The sequence below is a fragment of the Hesperophylax consimilis genome, chromosome 12 (assembly GCF_061612785.1).
Source record: "Hesperophylax consimilis isolate HC1 chromosome 12, BYU_Hcon_1.0, whole genome shotgun sequence".
Taxonomy (NCBI): domain Eukaryota; kingdom Metazoa; phylum Arthropoda; class Insecta; order Trichoptera; family Limnephilidae; genus Hesperophylax; species Hesperophylax consimilis.
This window is the reverse complement of record NC_142847.1, coordinates 25084003-25105035: the sequence shown is the minus strand read 5'-3', so window position 1 is coordinate 25105035 and position 21033 is coordinate 25084003. Positions and strand designations below refer to the sequence as shown.

Sequence of the window (21033 nt, the reverse complement as noted above, 5' to 3'; positions counted from 1 at the left end):
TGTACATAGAAGAATATCATTGCGTCTAGTATATTTTTTTCACAGATAAATGGATTAGTCCCATAGCTCATCATGGACATGACAACATGCCAGACAAAAACATATATATTGCTAAATTCGTGTAAACGTCAGTTTTTTTTTTGGAAAGTTTGATTGCAGAAAACAGATTTCTGTTCACAGTGTTAATTTTTTTTACTTAGTCAATAGTTTCTAGAATCTAGACCACAGGTTGGGTGATAACGCCCCCTTGTGCGCGTTTGAGACTTTCAGGAGAGACAAAAGATGGTGATGAACAGAATTTAAGTTTGTGTGCAGGCCGCGAATGTTGGCAAAATTTACCAACAGTTTTGGCCCGCACCGGGGACGCCTGCTACTCGCCGCTGTAATGATTTTAAATTTGTTTTTTGTATATTCATGATTAAATTTTTTTTGTAACGGTATGAGGTGAAAGAAAGGTCTGGTATGGAAGGTATGAGGGGTGGGTAGGAATCTGGGGTTCAGGCTGTCCAGGAGTGATGGGCGTTTGGTTCCAGCCCACCCACTGCGGTGCTAGGCGATAGGCCGGGAGAGTCCGGCTGGAGAGGGCATCCAATGCGCCCCAAACGCTGCTGCTGGGTCCCCTCCGGTCACGAACCGGCACAACAGCAGTGGCGGGGTTTTTTCACTCGCTGATGGGGCAGCCCACCCTTAGTCGTGAGCCTGAGGGTCGGGCCCCTGTACTATCGAGCGGCCCGGACAGCGGTAACCGGTTGTAAAGGGTCTCCCTCAACCAGCATCTCCCAACCGGCCCGCCACGCAGAAGGTGGGCCGACGCACCCGCCACCAAGACCTGGGCAAACCTTAACCCATGAACCCGGGCACCCCTGCTAAGTCACCAAACGTAGCGAACCACTTGGGGTGACCTGTGGCAGAGGTGTTGGTCATCCAAAATACGATAAATACGTAAGATAATATATTCTACAAAGGATTTTTATTTTTATTTTTAAGGAGATTTTATAAACGCGGGTATCAGCGGGAATCTGCGTGAGTAAAGGGGATAAAAATTGCAAACAACGTACTTAACTATTTAAGTTGCAAATAACGTACTTTATTTAAATTCTCGATAAAAGTATGCATTTTTTTCTACAAACAAAATGTTCAAAAATTTTTTTTTCCTGTTTGATGAACCTCTCTCAATGAAACAAATACCGAAGATACACATATATTTTGTCCATTTTAGCGAAGACACATATTAACTGGACTGTTCTATGCTTATATATGTTTTTTAAACATATGTTTATTCAGGTGTTGTTTTTACAATATTGTATTTTACTTAAATCTTACAAAACGGAGATCAGTTTGATGGTAAGAATATTTAAAAAATGTATTTAAATAGTTGATTATACTTATTATCTATGGTCGTAGATGACGTGTCTACATATTAAATCAATAAATTACATTCTTTAACGGCATAATTTATTTGTGCATAGGTGTGTAACATTTACAAAATTTAAATAAATGTTATTTTGTTCAATAGTGTAAAAAAATACTTTTTATTATTTTCTTCTAATTTCGTTCCGTTGTTCGGTGTATTTCCAATGGTAGGCAATTACATTTTAACAAACAAATGTTTTTATTCCTATAATATATAATTTGAATTGTGTAGTATTTATTCTGTAAGAAACAAAAAAATATCTAATTATTGAAGACAATATTAGCGATTCTTTAAATGATAATTTGAACAGAAAAAGATATAGGACTTGAGCCCAGGACCATCGCCTAGATGCGATTGTATCGTTTTCTAATTTTTCTGTTTTAAAAAATAGCTAATATTGTCTCCAATAATTAAATATTACAATTTAAGGTTTTACTCATTGAGTTATTCCAAAAATATACATCATTCCATCTTCGCAAGTCATGTTGCGTTACGTGATTTTTCGAGGTAATAAGTGCCACTAAACAATTCATAAGAATTTAGCTGGGTACCTATCTCACATTGTAATCCTACTTCAGTTTATTATATAGCTATCACATGGCATCTTGTCACTGTAATAAAATTTAACATTATCAACAGTGAAATTCTGATATCTGATATTACAAAATCAAGCCATTTTACCGATTAGGCATGCTGTTAATTCAAAGATAATATTACGTTTACATAGATAAGTTATTTATTACTTGGATTATAATTCGATTTTTTCCAATGGCAATGTCTAAACAAGGTACTGAGGGATTTAAAAAAGCAATAAATCGATAAGTTATTTATTACTTGGATTATAATTCGAATTCTTCCAACAGCAATGTCTAAACACGGTACTGAGGGATTTTAAAAAGCAATAAATCGATAATACATTATCGTCAATCTTTATTAGTTGAAAATCTGTTAAAATTAAAGTAGCGAAAGATCTGGCGTCATAAAACTTGCACAGATATACCCCAACTCGCGTTATGTTGATTACCCGATGCGAACTCTGGCGGAGTAAAATGGTACTTTCCAACACGACTATCATCCTGACAGGATTGACCGGACGGAACGTGATACGTGCTGACGTGCTAACTTGCTAACGTGAACGTGGAACGCGAAAAGTGCTCTAGTTAAAAACAGAAGTTCGTTACGCTCGTCGCTCAGTCAATAAAATCAAGGAAATTCTTTGATAGAGGAATTATTTTCAGCTGGCAATGTCTGTTTCTACCGTGAGCTATAATACTTCAAAATATCCATTCAATGTCAACAAATAATATTAAACTAGGACAAAACCGGGTAGTGTATACGGTTACGGGCTATGTAACAAGTAATTAGTTTTACACTATTTTCATTTAAAATATTACCTAAACCAATGGGCTAGTGTTGGGGTTGGTAGACTTCCATTTGAGAAGAGCCAGAAGTTGTCAAAGAAACTGGGTAACATATGAAGGAAACTGGATAATATGTGAAGGACACTGGAAAACATGTAAAGGAAACTGGATAACATATGAATGATACTGGATAATGTGTGAAAGAAACTGGAGAACATATGAAGGAAACTGGATAACATGTGAAAGAAACTGGATAACATATGAAGGAAACTAGATAACATATAATATGAAATAACTTTATTATCATTTTATCAAAATCAAATTACCTATCATTTTATGCGAATGAGTTCTGTCGATAAAGAGCTAGAATATCTGAAAAGAGATAAGAAGCTAAACCACTTTTTGGAGCAGATAACCTAGATTTAGAGCTAAATCAAAGCTGAGTTGGCAACAAATCCTCTTTATTCTGTGGCGGAAAAAATATAGAACCGGATATAATTGACTTTGAAATATAAATAAAGCTTCACCACTATTATCATCTCGCTACGTAATTTACACCATGAACTATTGAGTTTTCAAATATTAATTAGCAATCTCTAATTTGTTATTCAATATGTTATAATTGGAACAAAGTATTAATAAAAGTAGTAAAACTTGGTACGTGCAAGTCGAAAAATAGGAATTTATAACCTGTGTACATTACTTATTAAATTTTACAGTCACGCTATCTTCCACTTAATCTAAAAAGCAAAATTTGGTTGAAGATTCTGTAAAAAAAAATCATTTAATGTTCCTATAAGTAGACACCTACTTACTGTTATCATTTGTTTTGTTATTTATTAGTTAGTTTGTTATTTTTGTTTTTTAATCCCGGATTGTAGGGAGTTGTGTCAATCCGAAATATTTGATAAAAAATATATATGCGTAAAAATAAGAATGAAAAATTAATTTTAAAAATTGATCAATTAATTTATAATATTTAAGAAAATTACTGGTAAAAGTTTGTAACTCGATATACCCACTATTTTTAAGCCATTACATTGTACAAATATATAATTTTTATTTATTTAAATATTGTATTAGTAAATAGAATACTCCCAGTAGGACCCGAGAATATTTCTCTACTACCTGGATAAATAAATTAGTTACATAAGAATGCAATGTAATATAATATCAATTTGTATGTTCACTCCATAATTTCAATTTAAAAAATTAAACATATTAAGTCAATCCTTTTAGGTTTTTAGAGTAGTACACACGGTAACTAAATAAAACAGAACAGCGACAAAACAGAACGTGGTAAAATAATAAACTAGGGTAGGTTAGGTTAAGTTGGAAACATAGTTGGAGAAAATAAAGAGTTGGTAGATGCCGGGAAGCAAAAGCAGTACAAATACAAAATTTTAATGTTTAAAAAACATACCTTTCTGATGATAAAATATTCATCAATCACTTTCGGATGAGTTGGAAGCATAAAACCGCCTGAAACAATTTGCTTTCCATTTTTTGTGATAACTGTCTGTATTTGACTCTCCAATTTCTTTAAATTATCCGGTTGAGAGGTATATAGGATTGAATATAAAGTCATCAATCCTGCGATACAGGTAAGCACGAATACCACTCTTTTCAACTGCATCTTGATGCCGATTCTAACGACACTAAACTTGCATTTGCCGCTTTTCCTCTAAGGGTTTAAATGACTCGACAACGCTCGGAAAATCGTTCCAGATAACAATTTTCATTTAGTATACACGCCGCACATTCCGTTTACATTGATGTATTAAAATATGTGCATCAAATGCAATCCAACATGTTACAATAGTTCTTATCATATTGCATGTACGTAATTGACTGCAACATAAGGACTGCCACACACAACTGGCATAAACGCAGTTACGGAAATGCATGCATAATAATTTATATTGCTAAGCATTATTGTTTGTCACTTGTCCACGCATTTTTGGGCTCCACAATCAACGCAAGGTTAGGGTCGGTTGCTCAAGTCTTTTATATCACTTAACGATTGTTTACAAAACATTAGCCAAAAACACTACTTCTTCCTTCATTGGCGTATATTGCGTCAAGGTTAAAAACGTTTGTCCCAGTTTGCTTATCACACGCACTCATCATCAAAATAATACGAAAATTATTATTTTACAGCCTGACAAATAATTGTAGAAATTGTAAAAAATGTTTTTTTAAATGGTAACACAAAAAGGTAAAATAATGTAACATTTAAACTTGCACTTCAAATGGTTTTAGAAATTGGTGGTAAAGTACTTTCCGAAAGGAACTGGTTTATTTTATGACTTATTCTAGGAACTAATAAATTTCACGATTTTTTTTTGTATATTTGAAATATATATATTTTTTTTATTTATAAAAGAAAGACAAACAACCCCGGGTTATTAATAACCTGACAATATTTGAAAATCTTCTAGGTATTATCACCACAGTAATAGGAAAATGTTGCTTTGTCGTGATGGAGGATTTAGCCAGCCGAAGAATGGAACGTTCAACGCCTGAGTTGATCCAAACGCGATGTCAAAAGTTGTTAATTAAATGTTAAATTAAAAAAATATATTTCTCTGAATTTTTTCCGGATCGGCGTTGCTCGGTGTTGCCATAGTTAAAAAAAATCCAATGTTTTTATTGTCAAACTCTTTATTCACGAACCGTTTTTAACACGAGTTATGTAAATCAGTTTCAGCGATACAACATAAAACGTACACTGATGATACTAAAAACAAATCTACGATTTCCTATCATCCACTATCTTATCATTGTGTTATCAATTAGAAATATTGCTGTCTCTTGATTCGGTGATTTTTGGTTCTAATTAATTTGCTGTAGTGTTTTAGAGATTGTACTCATTACAAAAATATAATGTATCGGAACCACACAAAACATCGAAATACCTGTAAAGTTGGTTGTTGTAAAAAACATTGAAAGTATTAAAAACAATAAATAATTAAAGATCTACTAACTAGTCATGGTTGTCCAACATATGAATAATATTATCAGCCTCCCATTACTTAGATAAAAACTCCGGATGCGCACGCATTACCTTATAAATGGTTAGGTTACGATTTCGGAGATAAAAATTAGATGAATACGAATTCGCACAAAACCTTATTTTGATATCTGTTCCTACTGGAACCTATTGGAATCTGTTCGATACATCGAGATAAAATTTATACAACTGTTGAGAAGTTTTTTAAGCAGAAAGTATCGTAACATAAAGCAAATTCTAGTTCAACTTTTTCAAGAAAATCCGTTAATAAATCTAAAATAAAAAAATCTCAAAAATTCAAGTTAAAAAAATTAATAATATACTCGTACTTGTATTTCGAGTTATTTTAAACCAGTTCTTTCAGGCTTTTTTTTTCTTGGAACATACAATTTCATAAAATAAATTCAATTTTCTCGTTACGCTTTCACAGCATTTATAAAGGGGAGCAGGTCCAAATCGTTATGAGAACATTGTTTTTTAGTGATTCAATAAAATTATTAGAGATTACGAAGTCCAAAAGCCAATTATGTCTTTAAAAGATAATAAAATCCATGATTCGATTCACTTGTTCACATAGTATAATATTATCAACTGGCTAGCGTGGGTGAGCGTATACCTCATCAAAATGACAATTCAACACACCTATAAAAAGTGTTATAAAGTTATGAAAAGTGATGAAACAAAAACTAGGTTAAATAGGTACATATGTAACCTTTTTTTCATCACTTTTATTGACTTTATATCACCTTTTAAAGGTGTGTTGAATTGTGCTGACGTGTAACTGGCGTTGCAGGGTGTTATCCTTAGGGGACAGACATATACCGTCGCGGACGTTTCTACATGCCTTTTTAAGATATACGGTTCCATGATAACTCAACACAGTGACAATTCAACACACTTTTAAAAAGTGAAATAAAGTCATTAGAAACGATGAAAAAATTTTTTTTTTATCCTAACCTAACCTACTTAACCTACTTAATAAAGTTTTTGTTTCATCACTTTCCATGACTTTATATACTTTTAAAAGATGTGATGAATTATCATTGTGATGATTTATCCGGTCATCATTACAATGAAACCCCCTATCGCGAAACCCAGCCCAGTATAATTATATTAATAGCTGCTTCAAGATTTTGCTGTTAGTACGAATAAAATATTATACAAATAATTATCTTTAAAAACACTTTGTAAGGAGGAAATCTATTTGACTGGTTGGACATGTACGCACACGTACGTAATTGCAAGGTAGACATAAAAATGTCAATAAAAAATTCAAACATTGTAAATAATATAACAAGTAAAAGTATGCCTCACGGATGTTAACTCTTCAGGCCTAAGTCATATTTTGCATTAAGGTCGGAGTACATCCGCTTTTCAACAAAATCCGAATAAATGGAATATTTAATAACGTATCCGAAAGTTAAAAACTGCATTTGAAATGTGATAAAATACGCTTTAATTTTGTTATAATAAATAAAAGTATAATTTTGAATTTAATTTTTTTATACGAATATTATTACTATTTTTAATTTACCTTACGTTTTTCGTAACTAAAATTATTGATAACGAAAAAATAAATTAAAACGTTTGCAATACAATTTAATAGAAAAATGTATTACAAAAGTTATTGTTATCACTTTTTTTATCGTTTTATTTCAAAAATGATTAGTAAAAAATTCACAGAGTCATATTTTTTTGTCAAATTGCATTCGGTACCTTTGGTTCCGTGGTTAACTTCTAGATTTGAATATAGAGCGTGGTATTTTCTCTTTCTAACACTGTTTACTTCATATTTATCCCCATGAAAATAAGGGAAATGAATTGTATGAAACCAAATGAGTAAGCGAAAAAATTAGCCTGAAAGGGTAAGTATATTGATTTATTTATTCAAACGCCATATAATGGCATTTACAATACAGTGATAATCGAATTACAAGCGTACATTGGTAAACAGGATAATAATGACAATAAATTAAAGAACAATTATGTATAAACAAAAACACTATTACAAGTGATGCAGTTATTAATATAAGTGCAGTAAGACATTGCATAATTCAAAGAAATATATTCAAGTGTAACAATAGTTGAACCACTTTATGCTAGGTTTGTATAAGACCTGTCATAAGTCGAAGTATGAGGTGAGGTGAGGTGGGTTATTGTTACCCACAAAGTTAATAGTACTTTTAATAGCTGAGTAGGCATCGCAACTTGGCATTAACAATTCAGGGCTGTCAGCGATTCAATGATACTTATAAATAAGAAATAATAATTTTTATGTTAGTTAACAAAATAAGATATCAAGGAGCCATGCACAAGAATATTATCATTCCTGACATCAATTATTGTGTTTGTGGTATGTTATTATAGCCTTCTTATAACTTTATTCCGTGCAGTTGAACACATCTACTACTAATGAGAACATTGCCAACTGCATGCAATCTAGGTATAAGCGAGTATCTAAATGACTCAGTCCTGATATTTTTGTTGCAATTAAAAAGAGTTTTGGATCGATAGTTTTTATAGGAATATGAAAGGTAATTAGTCCTAATAAATCAGGGCTGTTTATAATATAATTTTATAAATAAAAATCATGTCGGAAATAAGTCTTCTATCTGAGAGTTTTAATAAGTTTAGTTCTTTCATCGAGTGATTGTAGTTTATTGTTTCAATTGGTAGACCGTGTTTATAGTTAATGAATGTTAGGAATTTATGCTGAATTTTTTCAGTGGAGTCAGAGTGGATTATGAAGTGAGGGGATTAGATAGAATAATTATATTCGACTTGACTACGAACTAAAGAAGAATATAAGGTTTTTAATGTTGAAATATTACGAAAGTCTCTGCCATTTCGAAGAATGAAACCAAGCATTTTTAATCCTCTGTTGGTAACTAAATTTATGTGCGAAAGGAAGTTAAATTTTGAATCAAAAATCACGCCAAGATCATTAATTCCACTGACAGATGTGAGGGGAACATTATTGATTTTATATTGGTACTTAAAAGGTTGAGTTATTCTGAAAAATCTTATTATGTGGCTTTTATCAATGTTATGATAAAGTTTGTTAAGTTTGCACCAATCTTGTAGTTTGTTTAAATTTATTTGAATGTGAATACAGTCAATTGGTTTTTTATATTTTTAAATAATTTTAAATCATCGGCGAAAAGCAACACTTCAAAATTATTATCGAAAACGGTGACAACATCGTTTATAAAATTTAAAAAAAAGTATTGGGCCTAAATGCGACTCTTGGGGTACACCGCTAGTAGCCATGAATTTGTGTGATAAGTTAGAGTTGTTTTTTACTTGAAGAATTCTATTATTTAAGTAGCTTTTTTTATATATTAACTCCAAACAGGAGGCCCTGAAGAAAATAATTTTCCTCAGGGCCTATGTCATCTTTGGGGATGCTGTGTGGAGGGTCTTTTTGTGGAGAGGAAGGAGTGAACATGGTTCTTGAAGAGTCTTATGTTGTACGAGGGAGGAAACACAGAGGCCGGCAACTCTTAATCCATTCCAATAGTTTATCATCTATTCCAATTTTTCCAAGTTTTTTGAGGAGAATTTTGTGATTAACTTTGTCAAAAGCTTTTAGAAAATCTGTATATATTGAGTCCACTTGGGTTTTATTTTCAAGCGAACTAGCTATAAATTGTTCACACAAAGAGAGATTTGATAGAGTGGATCTGCCCGTTGAAAGCCATGTTGATTTGGTACAGTGATTTTATTGATATGTACGGAGATTTTCTCAAGGATAAGTTTTTCAAATAATTTGGGGTTCAAATAAGTTGAGAGCATGCAAATGGTTCGATAATTTGTGTCATCATGAATATCTCCTTTTTTGAATACAGGTGTTAGGTAAAATTTTTTCCATAGATCAGGGAAGCAGCAAGATTTTAAGGTTAAACGCAACGCTCGTTGTATTCTACGTGTTCACAGATGGCGTTAATTAATTAATTTTGTTTAAATACGCTTTTGCAAGGTATTGCTTTACAATATTAAGACAAATCATTTGTTTGCGCCCGTATATACGCAATATAAATATGAATCAATAGTTTTGTTCGTTTAAAGACTTAATTCTTTCGAGAAAGGCACACAAATACAATATTTTACCGATTGACATAGTGGCTTGGCAAGTATTGACAGAGTTAGAAAAGCTAGATTAATTTTATCAGGACCCGCTTTTTTCTTTATATCGAGTCATTTTATTTTGTGTATAACATCAAGAGCATTAATATCTAAAGCAGGAATGTGGATCGATACATTTGGATGAAAGGGTGGAATTTGATCATTTGGGATGTCTGTATCGTATACGCTTTTGAAGAAATCGGCAAAGAAATTAACAATGTCTTTAGTATCACTACTTCTTTTCCTCTCGAAATACATGTAAATGGGTAGGCTGGGTTTGTTTTTTCTTGAGTTTAGTTTAGTTTATGTGAGATTTTTCCAGGTAGATTTCCTGAAACGTACGTATATGTCATTTTATTGACAGTTTTTAGGATAAACCGTTCCAGGGTATGTAGCACGGTCAATCGAATAACGATTTATCGATGATGTTGATAAATTGTTATCGCTCCCGAGTGTAAACGCGTTTTGACAAGACAGTAGGACAATAGCCAGTCGCTCCTGGCGTACGTATCTCGGCACTCTGCTCTCTGCTCTCGTATTTTGGCTTAAAAATTTCTCATAAATGGAATACTATAATACATCTTGGTATAAAATTTCTCATAAATGGAATACTATAATACATCTTGGTATAAAATTTCTCATAAATGGAATACTATAATACATCTTGGTATAAAAGACCGATAGAAAGATAATATTTTTCGCGAATTATCCATTCGTCGCCATGTATCCGTTTCAACAGCGTTCCGAGTACGACGAGAACTACGGTAGAATTGTTGCATTGTCCCATTGTCCTGCCCTGCCCAGTCGAGGCTGTTCACAGAGCAGGGTCAGGAAGACACTATTGTATTTTTTTATGAATCTTCCTGTTGTGATCCCAGCATAATAGTTCCTAAATCACAGAACATATGAAAATTTGTGGAAAGCAGTCGATTCAAAATTGGAATAATTGGATAGTTTTCAAGGTAACTTCCTGAAACGAGTTTTCCAATGTGAAAACCTGTATCTGGTTATTCCTAAAACATTATATCATGATGCGATTCAAATGGAGATTGGAAAAATTTCACAGATTTCCAGATTAACGTTAGATCTGAATAATTGAAACAATTTAAAGGGTAGAGTTCCTGAAACATACACATTATAATTTATAAATAGGTATCGTCAGTTCTGATTAACGACTGAAAACTATTTCAGGGTAGTGTTACCGAAACAAGCAATTAAAAATAATTTCTTCTCGTAATTGCCGGAATTAATAACAAGATCGCTGAGACAGTTTAAGTCACATCTCAGGGCAGTCCAATCGTGAAGATGCTTTATAATTGGTGTGGCAGCAAACAAAGCAAACGTTAAACCTAAAACCAGTTCACCGATGGTTTTTTTTTCTCACAAATAAAACAAATTTAATTTTTTAAATATTTATTTATGTATGTTTCTGACAATTCGTTGCGGGGTTAAGAAAATTCGCCAACTCTTCAAGTCCGTAAACCTTTGGACTTTCATCATTGTAATTTAGCGCTTCACACAGTCTACAATAGTGGAGCGACGGAGCACTGAAATACCCATGCTCATTGACCACCTCCAACGTCCTTCTCCAATCCTGGTACTCCAGATAGCTAGTCTCCAAGGTGGAGTTGATGAACAATATCTTCTCAGCCAAGGCTTTGGGGCTCTCAAAGTCGTAGGCATTGATGAAAGAGTTGGGTGGAAGTAATATCTTGAGAAGTTCAGCTCGGTTTCCCATGATGACGGGGATGTTTCCTTTACGGTAAGCGTGGCAGTATGTTTTCTCAGTGATGTATTCGTCACAGGCTGAGTTTTCAAAAGCCAAATAGAACAGGTATTCTTCCAATTTGGGACAATCGTCTCCGTAAGATCCTGGACATCTGTGAAAATTAAAGAAACATTTTGTTTATTTTTGGAATAACTTATTGAGTTTAATCTCAAACTGTAATATTCAAAAAGACGCACCTAATTGAACCCGGGATCTTTTCCTTACCGGAATTATTCGTAACTTAACTTAAAAGACTATTCATCTTAGATTTGTAGAAATGTCAATAGATGGCACACATTAAAATGAAAATGATTTTAATTATCAAGGACACTATCTAGATTGCATTTAGTTCAGGTAGAATCTTGCAATCATACATAAATTCAGTAAATAAAAATACGCGTTAAGGAAGTGAAGATAATTTTGGTGGCTCCCATTCAAAGTATGAAACAGTTAAAAATGACGTAAGTTAGCGTAAAAGTGGTCTGAGCACTTTCCCGGCAAGGAAGAGGTCCTAGGCTCAATTTATGGATGCGACTGAATCTTTTCTATCTTTTCTGTTAGACATTTTTTTCGATTGAGGGTCGTTTATATTGTCTTCAGTTGTTAAATTATATATTTTTTTAAATTTATTTAGCGTCTCATGTCATGTTTAGCATATCGCGCGATCGGACAGATGTTTTACTGCAACATATACCGTAACAGACAGCGTCTATTTACTGTTCGCATGAACTATTAATATTTGCATGTCTCTATTGTATCTCAGTATTTAAATGTTTAGATAGCACAGTTGTTAGATGCGTTACTCCCGGAAGGAGTAGAGGTACTGAACACAAGTCTCGGTTGCAATCTAATCATATTTTTAAAGTTGTGTGTATTAATTAAATAATTAATTAAATGTATTGTGTGGCGTGGCGAAAACCGCACAGGTCGCAGCCGTTAATATTAATTTGAATATTTTTCCCTCGGCTTTGCACTATTTCATTACAGCCTCATTATTTTCAGTCGGTCATCCGCCGCGCAGTAAACTGCTGCAGCGATAACATTATCCTATTATTTATGTTCAGCGATTACTATGTAATGTGGGTATTGTTTGTCAGCGTCTGTGTTTTCTCCTACGTCTACGTTTATGTTTTTTACGCAGTGGGCCAATAAAAACCCACCGTGATTCACGACCACTTTATCAACTGGTAGTTACCTACCGTTTTACATGCACGTGCCAAAGTTATTTATTCGTGAATTTGGTAAATATTATTACATTGTACCATATTACATATATTTAGGCATTTACTTTACTTACAAATTCATTTACATATTCTTAATTTGAAGAAACAAAATATTCAGTACAATGAGTATAATATTCATCTAATATCTAATCCAAATTTCAAAATGGCGGACATAAAGGGTCAAAATATGGCGTCTTTAATTGATTGTCAATTTACTAGAGTATCATTTATTTAACTCTCTGTTCATGTTTTTTATTATTAATAATATGTATACAATGGAACCTCTCATAACGAGCATAATTCGTTATAGAATCTTGCTTGTTACGTGAAACAAGTTTTCCCATATAAATCAATGTTAAATACTATAATTTGTTCCATGCCAAAAAATACTAAATTTTATTTTTATTTTTAAAATTTATTCAAATAAAATTACAACTGACGGGTTGCTTCGGAGAATTTGAATAATTCTTCAAATTTCAAAGGTAATTTTCAGGTTATGTGGAAGATTTTTCCAAGATCTGTTATTTTTCAGTTCTAACTGAACTTAAATAGGTCTTTCACAGAACCCGAAAATGAATGTTGAAATTTGAAGAATTGATCACAATCTGCGATATAACACATCCGTTATAAATCGTTAAGGAGCGTAACTGATAGGAATGCGATTTAGATTTGCAAAAAAAATCGAAATAACTAGTGTATTATTTATGAATTTATGACAAATAATTATTTTTTTACTAGAAAGCTATCGAAAGACATTTGTTTTTGCCGAACGCATGGCCACTTCCTTATAAGGGTGATGCTTCTCAATGTACGATGCAACAGTTTCCCATGCTTTCAGCATTTTTCTTATTGCGCTATCAAATTGTTGCTCTGCTACTTCCTCCTCCTCCACTAACAACTCAACTCAACATAACTACTTAAGCTCATCGGTGGTCAGCTCTTGATTTACTTTTACAGAAGCTCATCAAAATCGTTGTGATCCACCTCCAGTCCCATGGTATTGGCCAGACAAAACCTCGTTGACTGTAGACTCCACAGGTACTGTTTTAAATCCCCCACATTCGACAACGCTGTCTGGCCAAAGCTTCTATCAAGCACAAGTGAGAATCCTCTTGGTAATCCCTTCCCACGCCTTATCAATCATCTTTAGGCAAGCAATGATGTGAAAGTGATCTTTCCAAAACTCTCTGAGGGTGAGACTTGTCCGTTCAGTCACCTCAAAACAACGATCGAAGAGTGTTTTAGTGGAGATTTTCTCAAAGTTAGAAATAACCTGCTAGTCCATAGGCTGGATTAACGGAGAGGTAGTGCATCTATCATAGTAGCTATCTTCTTAATTTTGTCCTTGCTCTTGAGGATAGTGGAAATCGCTGATGTAGACCGATTGAATGTGCTCGCTACAAAAGCCACTCTCAGAAATCGTTCTCGCTTTTCAATGATTTTACGTTTCATTTCTATAGAATTTTTTTTTTCTTCAGGGACATTTTTGCAACGGTTTGCAAAAAAAATACAAATAACGTCTGAACACAAGTTTGGATAAACGTATGACCATATACGACACCAATGTGCTAGCAAAACGAGTGCTAACCAGAGCAGAGACTGAAGCACTGACGCGGAAGTCCCGGCTCACAAGTGATGTGAAGATAAGATTTGCTCTTTCTGCGTCACTGGTTATGCGAAATGTCGCGCGTTAAGGGAGCGTTTTTTTCGCAATATGTTTAGCTCTTTATGCGAATTACTCGTTATGGGAGGTGCTTGTTATGAGAGGTTCCACTGTATTATTATTATTATATTTAAAAAAAGTATTTTTAAAGTTTGGTATGGTGCAGAATTATCAACCAAAATATGTAGTTTCGTGATTTTCCATTTTGATTGTAAGTACATATTAGAGCAAATTTTATATGAAATAAAATCAATTATGGGGTTATTTGGCACATTATTTGCAGTTCGTAGGTACTTACATAATACTATATTCATTTTTTGTTTTATAATGTTTTGCACTTCGATGCCTGAGACACAAATTAACGTCAATTTATTTGTAAAAAATCTCGATAATAATAAGCATTTAGTCGGAACCGCACTGTAGACGACGCCAGTTGCGAGCAATAGCTGAAGACTGCGTCCGCACAACGGCAAGCATTAAGTAATATCTAAAAAAAGGTCTGTTCGAGAGCACCATCTTTTGATGGAATCAGAATTCTCGCCCGCTGGTATTATGGCCTCTTCATTACTCACCCATTTTTCAATTCAGGATCCGGGGAGCAGTGCCCATAGAAGTCCACCTTAATGTGTTCCTGTAACTCCTTCACGTATTTCAGTCTATTATTTTCCGTTCCACAGTTGGATATTAGAACCGCGGCGAGGACGTCCCTCCGTTTTCTTTCCGCATGTGGAACAAGACCAATAAATTTTGAGTGGAAATCCAGGGATTTATCCAGGAGCACGGGAAACGCGCGGGGGATAACCCGGCCGTACGGAACGGGTACATCAGCTTCCGCCCTGCAGAAATAAATACTTTTATTTGTTACAAGGTTTGCATGCATTCATAATCGACAATACAAATCTTGGAGAGTCCTGGCCGCCTCCAAAAACGCCGTACCATAACACCCAACGCTCCTGACAAACCAGCCGTTTTATTTTATTTGGGAAAAAAACCGCTCAATTTATATTTACATTTAAAACTTTATGCTTACTGGGTCGCATAAACCAGTGAAGTTTCCGAATAAGATACCAAATATTATATTTGAAATACGTTAAAGAAAAGCAAAGTGGAGACGACAGAAATCTTTTAAAAAACACGCAAACACAGATTACAAGTATATAGATAAATAAGGTAAATATAACTATATGAAAATAATAAATACATCATTAAATAATGTTAACAAAGTGATCAAAATAAATAAAGAAAAACAACGTCATGAAAATGAGAATAATAACAATTCTTACGCACAGCGGGAGTAAAGAATTCGTAATAAACCGTTGAGAGTCTGGTAACTACAAATTTTTTGTAATATTTCAGCTTTCGGAATAACTTCGGTTTTCTAGTTTTTTGTGCGTCAAATTATTGACAGTTGATGGGCATAATTTTAAGTTTTAGTATAGGTCTAATGATTTGTTTGTTACCTTTACTGGGCAAGGGGATAAATACTTCCCATACGTATTATTTTAAATGAAATTTTTATAGTATATTTAAAATAATTACATTTCGTTTCCAATCTTTCAAAGAGTACCTATATTCGCCTGCACTAAATGCCTTAATTAATACTGGATAGCTGTGACCTTTCCAAGGGCTTACTCACTTAAAAGTCATTGACCAATTGAACAGTCCATCCAGATCAGTCCACTTGGCGTGTCCCTGGCTGAAGGCGTTGTAGGGACTCTCGTCGTTGAGGAAGACCCAGCGTTGCCCAGCTGGCCTGGTCACATTGGGCAGACTGGCGGTTCCGTTGAGACGATGGAGCAGAACTACCACAGCATCTGCGTCTGCTGCCGAATTCTCCTCGTAATCCAGGAAGCAGTTGTCCACGGAGCAATTGGCAAAGGGTTCATGTCTGGTAGTGACAATAACAAACACACTCTAAAACAGATACATAATAAATCTGGTACACTACTCCAATGCTCACCGTCATTGCAATTGCCTACTGTTCTAGCTAGCCTAAACAGTCTCAAATACATTTTACAGTATCTTGGGAAATATTGGTAAGTAGGTAAATAAGACACTATTAAATTTTCTCATTTTTCCTTTCTTGATACCATACTATAGGATTTAGATAAATATACAATTCTGTGAGTTACTTCCCAAGAGTTGATAACGGCTCTAGAAGACGAGACAGCTGTCAAATATAAAATCAAACCATTTTCGCTTGTCGAAATACGATAAAAACAATTTGGCAATTCAATAGTCAATGGCAATAATTCACTTATGCCCGTTATATCGGTCGGTCCGTATCCTCGCCATGTGCGACATTCTTCACTCAAATTTAAGCAGGCTAAATCGGCCGCTCAAGCCGTGTTAAGCCGCAGATTAGTTCGCTTTTTAGACGCCGAGGCGCTAGCAGTGACGAATGTCAAATATGACGTAAGTAATTACATACTTCCATTTCACCGAAATTTGCATAAATTGCCTAATTTTAAAGACTATATATTCATCGAGCGAGAAGGGATGTTGATAATCAATCTAAAATAGACAAATAGTAGAAAGGTATTAAAAGAAGGGATTTTTCAACGTCAGGACAGTATGTTTTTTGCGCTTTTTTCGTCATAATTTCACGAATAGTGCACTTACTCCAGCAAAACAAATCCTTTTTAAAATTGGTACACTCGCATATAGCACCCACCTCTTTCCCCTCCCTCCCACCCTCAACCTCACAATATACCCCGATTGGGGATGCCATAGTCCCACTGGCTCCGGGCGGTTGGGAGCAGTAACGATTCTTTTAAAAAAATATATATTTTTATTTTTATTTTTATTAACCAATATACATATAATACATAATTAAACAGTATATATATATATCAAATTGACAGTACTATACATACTTATCAGTTGTTACAATTTGGATGCATGAAGGACTACTTTTTTATATATAATAAAAATATAAGTTGCAAATTTTTTTTTTTTTGTACAAAATGAAAAATTATTTTTATACATAATGAAAATTATAAGATGGCATTTATTTTGTACATAATGGAAATATAGGTTGGCACATCGTAACACATACTTAAAAATTATTTAATAGTAAAATGTTTTTGGAGTTTTTGTTTAAAAATTTCATAATTCCTCTCGGATTGTATTTTATAGAGAGTTCGTTAAAGCATTTTATTGCTGAGTATGTGTAATGATGTTGGGCTGTTGTTGTATTAAGTTTAGGGATTATTATTTGTCCTAAGGTTCTAGGTCTGGTGCTAAATGACTTTATTGTTAGTTTGTCTTTATGGATTTGTAGTAATGCGTTTTTTTGATAAATTTTATTTATTGGTAATACTTTGAATTCATCGAATAATTTTTGGGTTGAATAGTCTAATTGTTTCTTAAGAATTATTTTGATGAGTCTTCTATGTACTATTTCAAGTGGGGTTAAGTTGGTTTTATACGCTCCTCCCCATCCTATTATTCCGTATTGCAGAACTGATTCGGCTAATGCATAGTAAACCTTTAGTAGCAAAGATTTATGTGAAATAAAAACAATATTTTTTGTTTAAAACCACGAATTTTTATTAATTTTAAGACCGACCGGTTTCGCTACACTCGAGCATCGTCAGGGTACAAAATTAAACTGTTTAATTTAACTCAGTTTAATTTTGTACCCTGACGATGCTCAAGTGTAGCGAAACCGGTCGGTGTCTTAAAATTGATAAAAATTCGTGGTTTTAAACAAAAAATATTGTTTTTATTTCATTAAAATGTTAAACCACAAAGTGATTGCTTTCTACGAAAAAAAAAAAAGAAAAAAAAATATTTATGTAATATATTTCTTAGTTTGAGGAATACGTAATAAAGTTTACGTATTCTATTTACAGTTTGCGCAATATGTTCAGTCCATTTAATATGTTGGTCTATAATTATGCCTAAATATTTAATATTACTTTTTTTTGAGATTTTTGAGCATTTAGGTGAATAGCAGTTGTCAGTATAATTATTACAAGAGTTATGGATAGTTATATTGAAATTTATTGTTGGGTGCATTTTGTCTGATAATGTGAAAGTCATGAAATACCACTAGTGTAGGTAGTAATTTGGTTTTACACTGAACAAAAAGAGCACATTCCTCTACTAAAATCATAGACAATGCGTGCATTATTGCTGATATCTAGGCTTACGATCTATACACGGATTATGTTCCAAGCCGCGCATAACATTCCAACCATGCCGAGCTTAAAATCAATTGATATACCGGGCCTAAGTAACATAAATAAATAACTAAAAAAAAACCTGGCACAAACAATCTACAAGAACGCAAAAGCAAAAAAATATATTTTACCTGTCTTTGTGGAAATAGTAAAGATGACGTCTCTCTAACATTTTTCCAAACTTCCAAACTAGGATTTTGAACTTCTTAGATCGCTTTATTGGCGGCGGCTCATTTAGGTAAAGATATCTTCCCTCAGCCGAGAGGTTAAATTGCTAAAAAAAATTTTTTTAAATACACAAATATATTTTATTATAAAAAAAGAGAAAACTTGCAAGACATAAATTAAAGCTTGTTTTTAGGCGCTATTATCATTGCTAATAAAACATTGAAATTTCAAGTTCTTCGTATTCCATTTACCAGTCGAACGATAGTTACCAACATTTAGTTTTCATTGCTCTAGCTATGCCTTGAGGGATGGCGGCCTAAATTTAGGAAGACGATTTCTTCGAATTTATTTAAATTTATTTCGAATTTTCAAAACTTTTATTAAACCTAAAAATATGGGACAAACGACAAAAATATAGGTGTATTCAATGACATTAAACCACAGTTAGCAATTTATAAGTTGTCATTTTGTAAATACCCCATCGCTCGAGTGGTTTATGTATTTAGTATTATTAAAATTCATAATATATAAGTTAATTAATACACAAAATATATAAATATAAGTTATATACCTTTCTGACATCGAAGAATTCATCGAGGTATATGGTGTCCTCTGAAGGTATTTGAATAATGTCTAAAGATGGGTAGCGCTCTACTGATGAAGGTTCGAAAAAATCCTGTGAATAAAACCATGGAAATTCAAATAATCTTGAATTTGTTTCACTAAAGATGGTTCACCGTCAGCGTACTCAGGTACGACACTTAACCGAATTAATCGAAGTGCAATAAATAATATAACGATGTTTAAAAAATAGATGACATTTTACACAAAACAATATTGTTATTAATTTCTTATTTGTAATGGTCAGTAGACAAAATAATATGTATTATAAACTCGTGTAATAATTAAGAAGTATCGATTTTGTTGGTTTATGTGTGCGTGAAAACAGGGCCGGTTCAGTTGCTGGCACAATTGAAGCCAAGGATTCAAGGAGCCAAGGCGTTGATAATGCCTAACACCTAACACAGCTAGAGGTTTTCACCAGTTCCAGGCGCCGCGCCGCGCTCAGTGTTTCGTTTCATACAAGCTAGACGAAAAACTCTTATATAATAATAAAGTGTTTGGAACCCTCGTGTGGGGAGTATTTAGTCTGAATGTATTGAAAATTTGGGTTGAAAGTGATTAATATTTTTTTTTCTTAAAAAAAAATCAGAAAAAAAGTATTTAAATAATTAATACAATATTAATAGCATATTTGAGGTTCATAAAGAAAATAAATTTAAACAGTAAAAATGTGTGTATTTTGAGAATAATAAGTAGGTAAAAGCGCAGTCAGAAAATATAATACAAATCACGAAATAATTGCAAGTACAAATAGATGATTAACAAATAGGTAAAAAATAATAAAAAAAATCATTATTACTAAACCAGGAAAAATATTTGAGTCATTTTTAGCAACAGAACTTGATAAAAACAAGCATTAGTTGTAGAAAGCACAGTCAGAAAATAAAATAATAATATCAAAAGTTATACAAGAACTGTAACGAAATACAAAATTATTACGTATCTAAAAAAGTACTATCTGAGTCATTAGTCCAGTCAGTGGGGGATAAAAAAGGGCTCCACCTTGCAAAAGGTTAGGTAGTAGCGATTTTCACATATGTTGTTAAGATTGGGACTCTAAAGAAAAAAAAAAGTTTTCGACCTTGGGAAGGTCGAGCTCGACCCGCCATCTTGGATTGAAGGTGCCAAAATTTGTTTTTTTCAAAATAATTGTGAAGTGGTCGTTTTTACAACCAAATTGTTGAATGCAAACTTAAAGACAACTAAATTACCTACATTTTTTGTTGAAAGTTTTTTTTTGTAAGTCTAATAGGTAACGAGTTACAGCGGTTGAAAGAAGAAAATTTTGACAAAAAATTGTAAAACTCCAGTTTTCTTGATAAATTTTGTATTGTATTGTATGGAATCGGAATGATTATTTTGGGTCAATTTGCGAGAAGTGAAAATGGAAGAAATCACTATGGATCACATGCAGTCATTGTTTTCGATGAATATCCGCTTGATGATGGTGAAAAAAATACGAAAACCGCAGAAAGACTTCGTCGATC

At 33.3% G+C, this 21033-nt stretch overlaps 1 protein-coding gene across 2 annotated transcripts in view; it reads right to left on the bottom strand.

The window, feature by feature from the left end:
- The window catches only part of LOC149419371 (inactive fucosyltransferase B-like), a 51956-nt gene that overhangs the window by 24248 nt on the left and 6675 nt on the right, over positions 1 to 21033 (bottom strand). The window contains exons 2-6 of one of the 2 annotated variants that reach the window (XM_089638257.1): positions 19494 to 19598; positions 18886 to 19028; positions 16204 to 16455; positions 15140 to 15403; positions 11310 to 11793 (exon numbers count right to left, since the gene is read on the bottom strand). The exons of the other annotated variant lie outside the window; for it this stretch is intronic. Coding sequence (XP_089494383.1) covers positions 11331 to 11793; positions 15140 to 15403; positions 16204 to 16455; positions 18886 to 19028; positions 19494 to 19598 — 1227 coding nt within the window. The 3' untranslated portion in view covers positions 11310 to 11330. Of the gene's footprint in view, positions 1 to 11309; positions 11794 to 15139; positions 15404 to 16203; positions 16456 to 18885; positions 19029 to 19493; positions 19599 to 21033 lie in introns of those variants that run through there. 2 annotated transcript variants of the gene reach the window in all.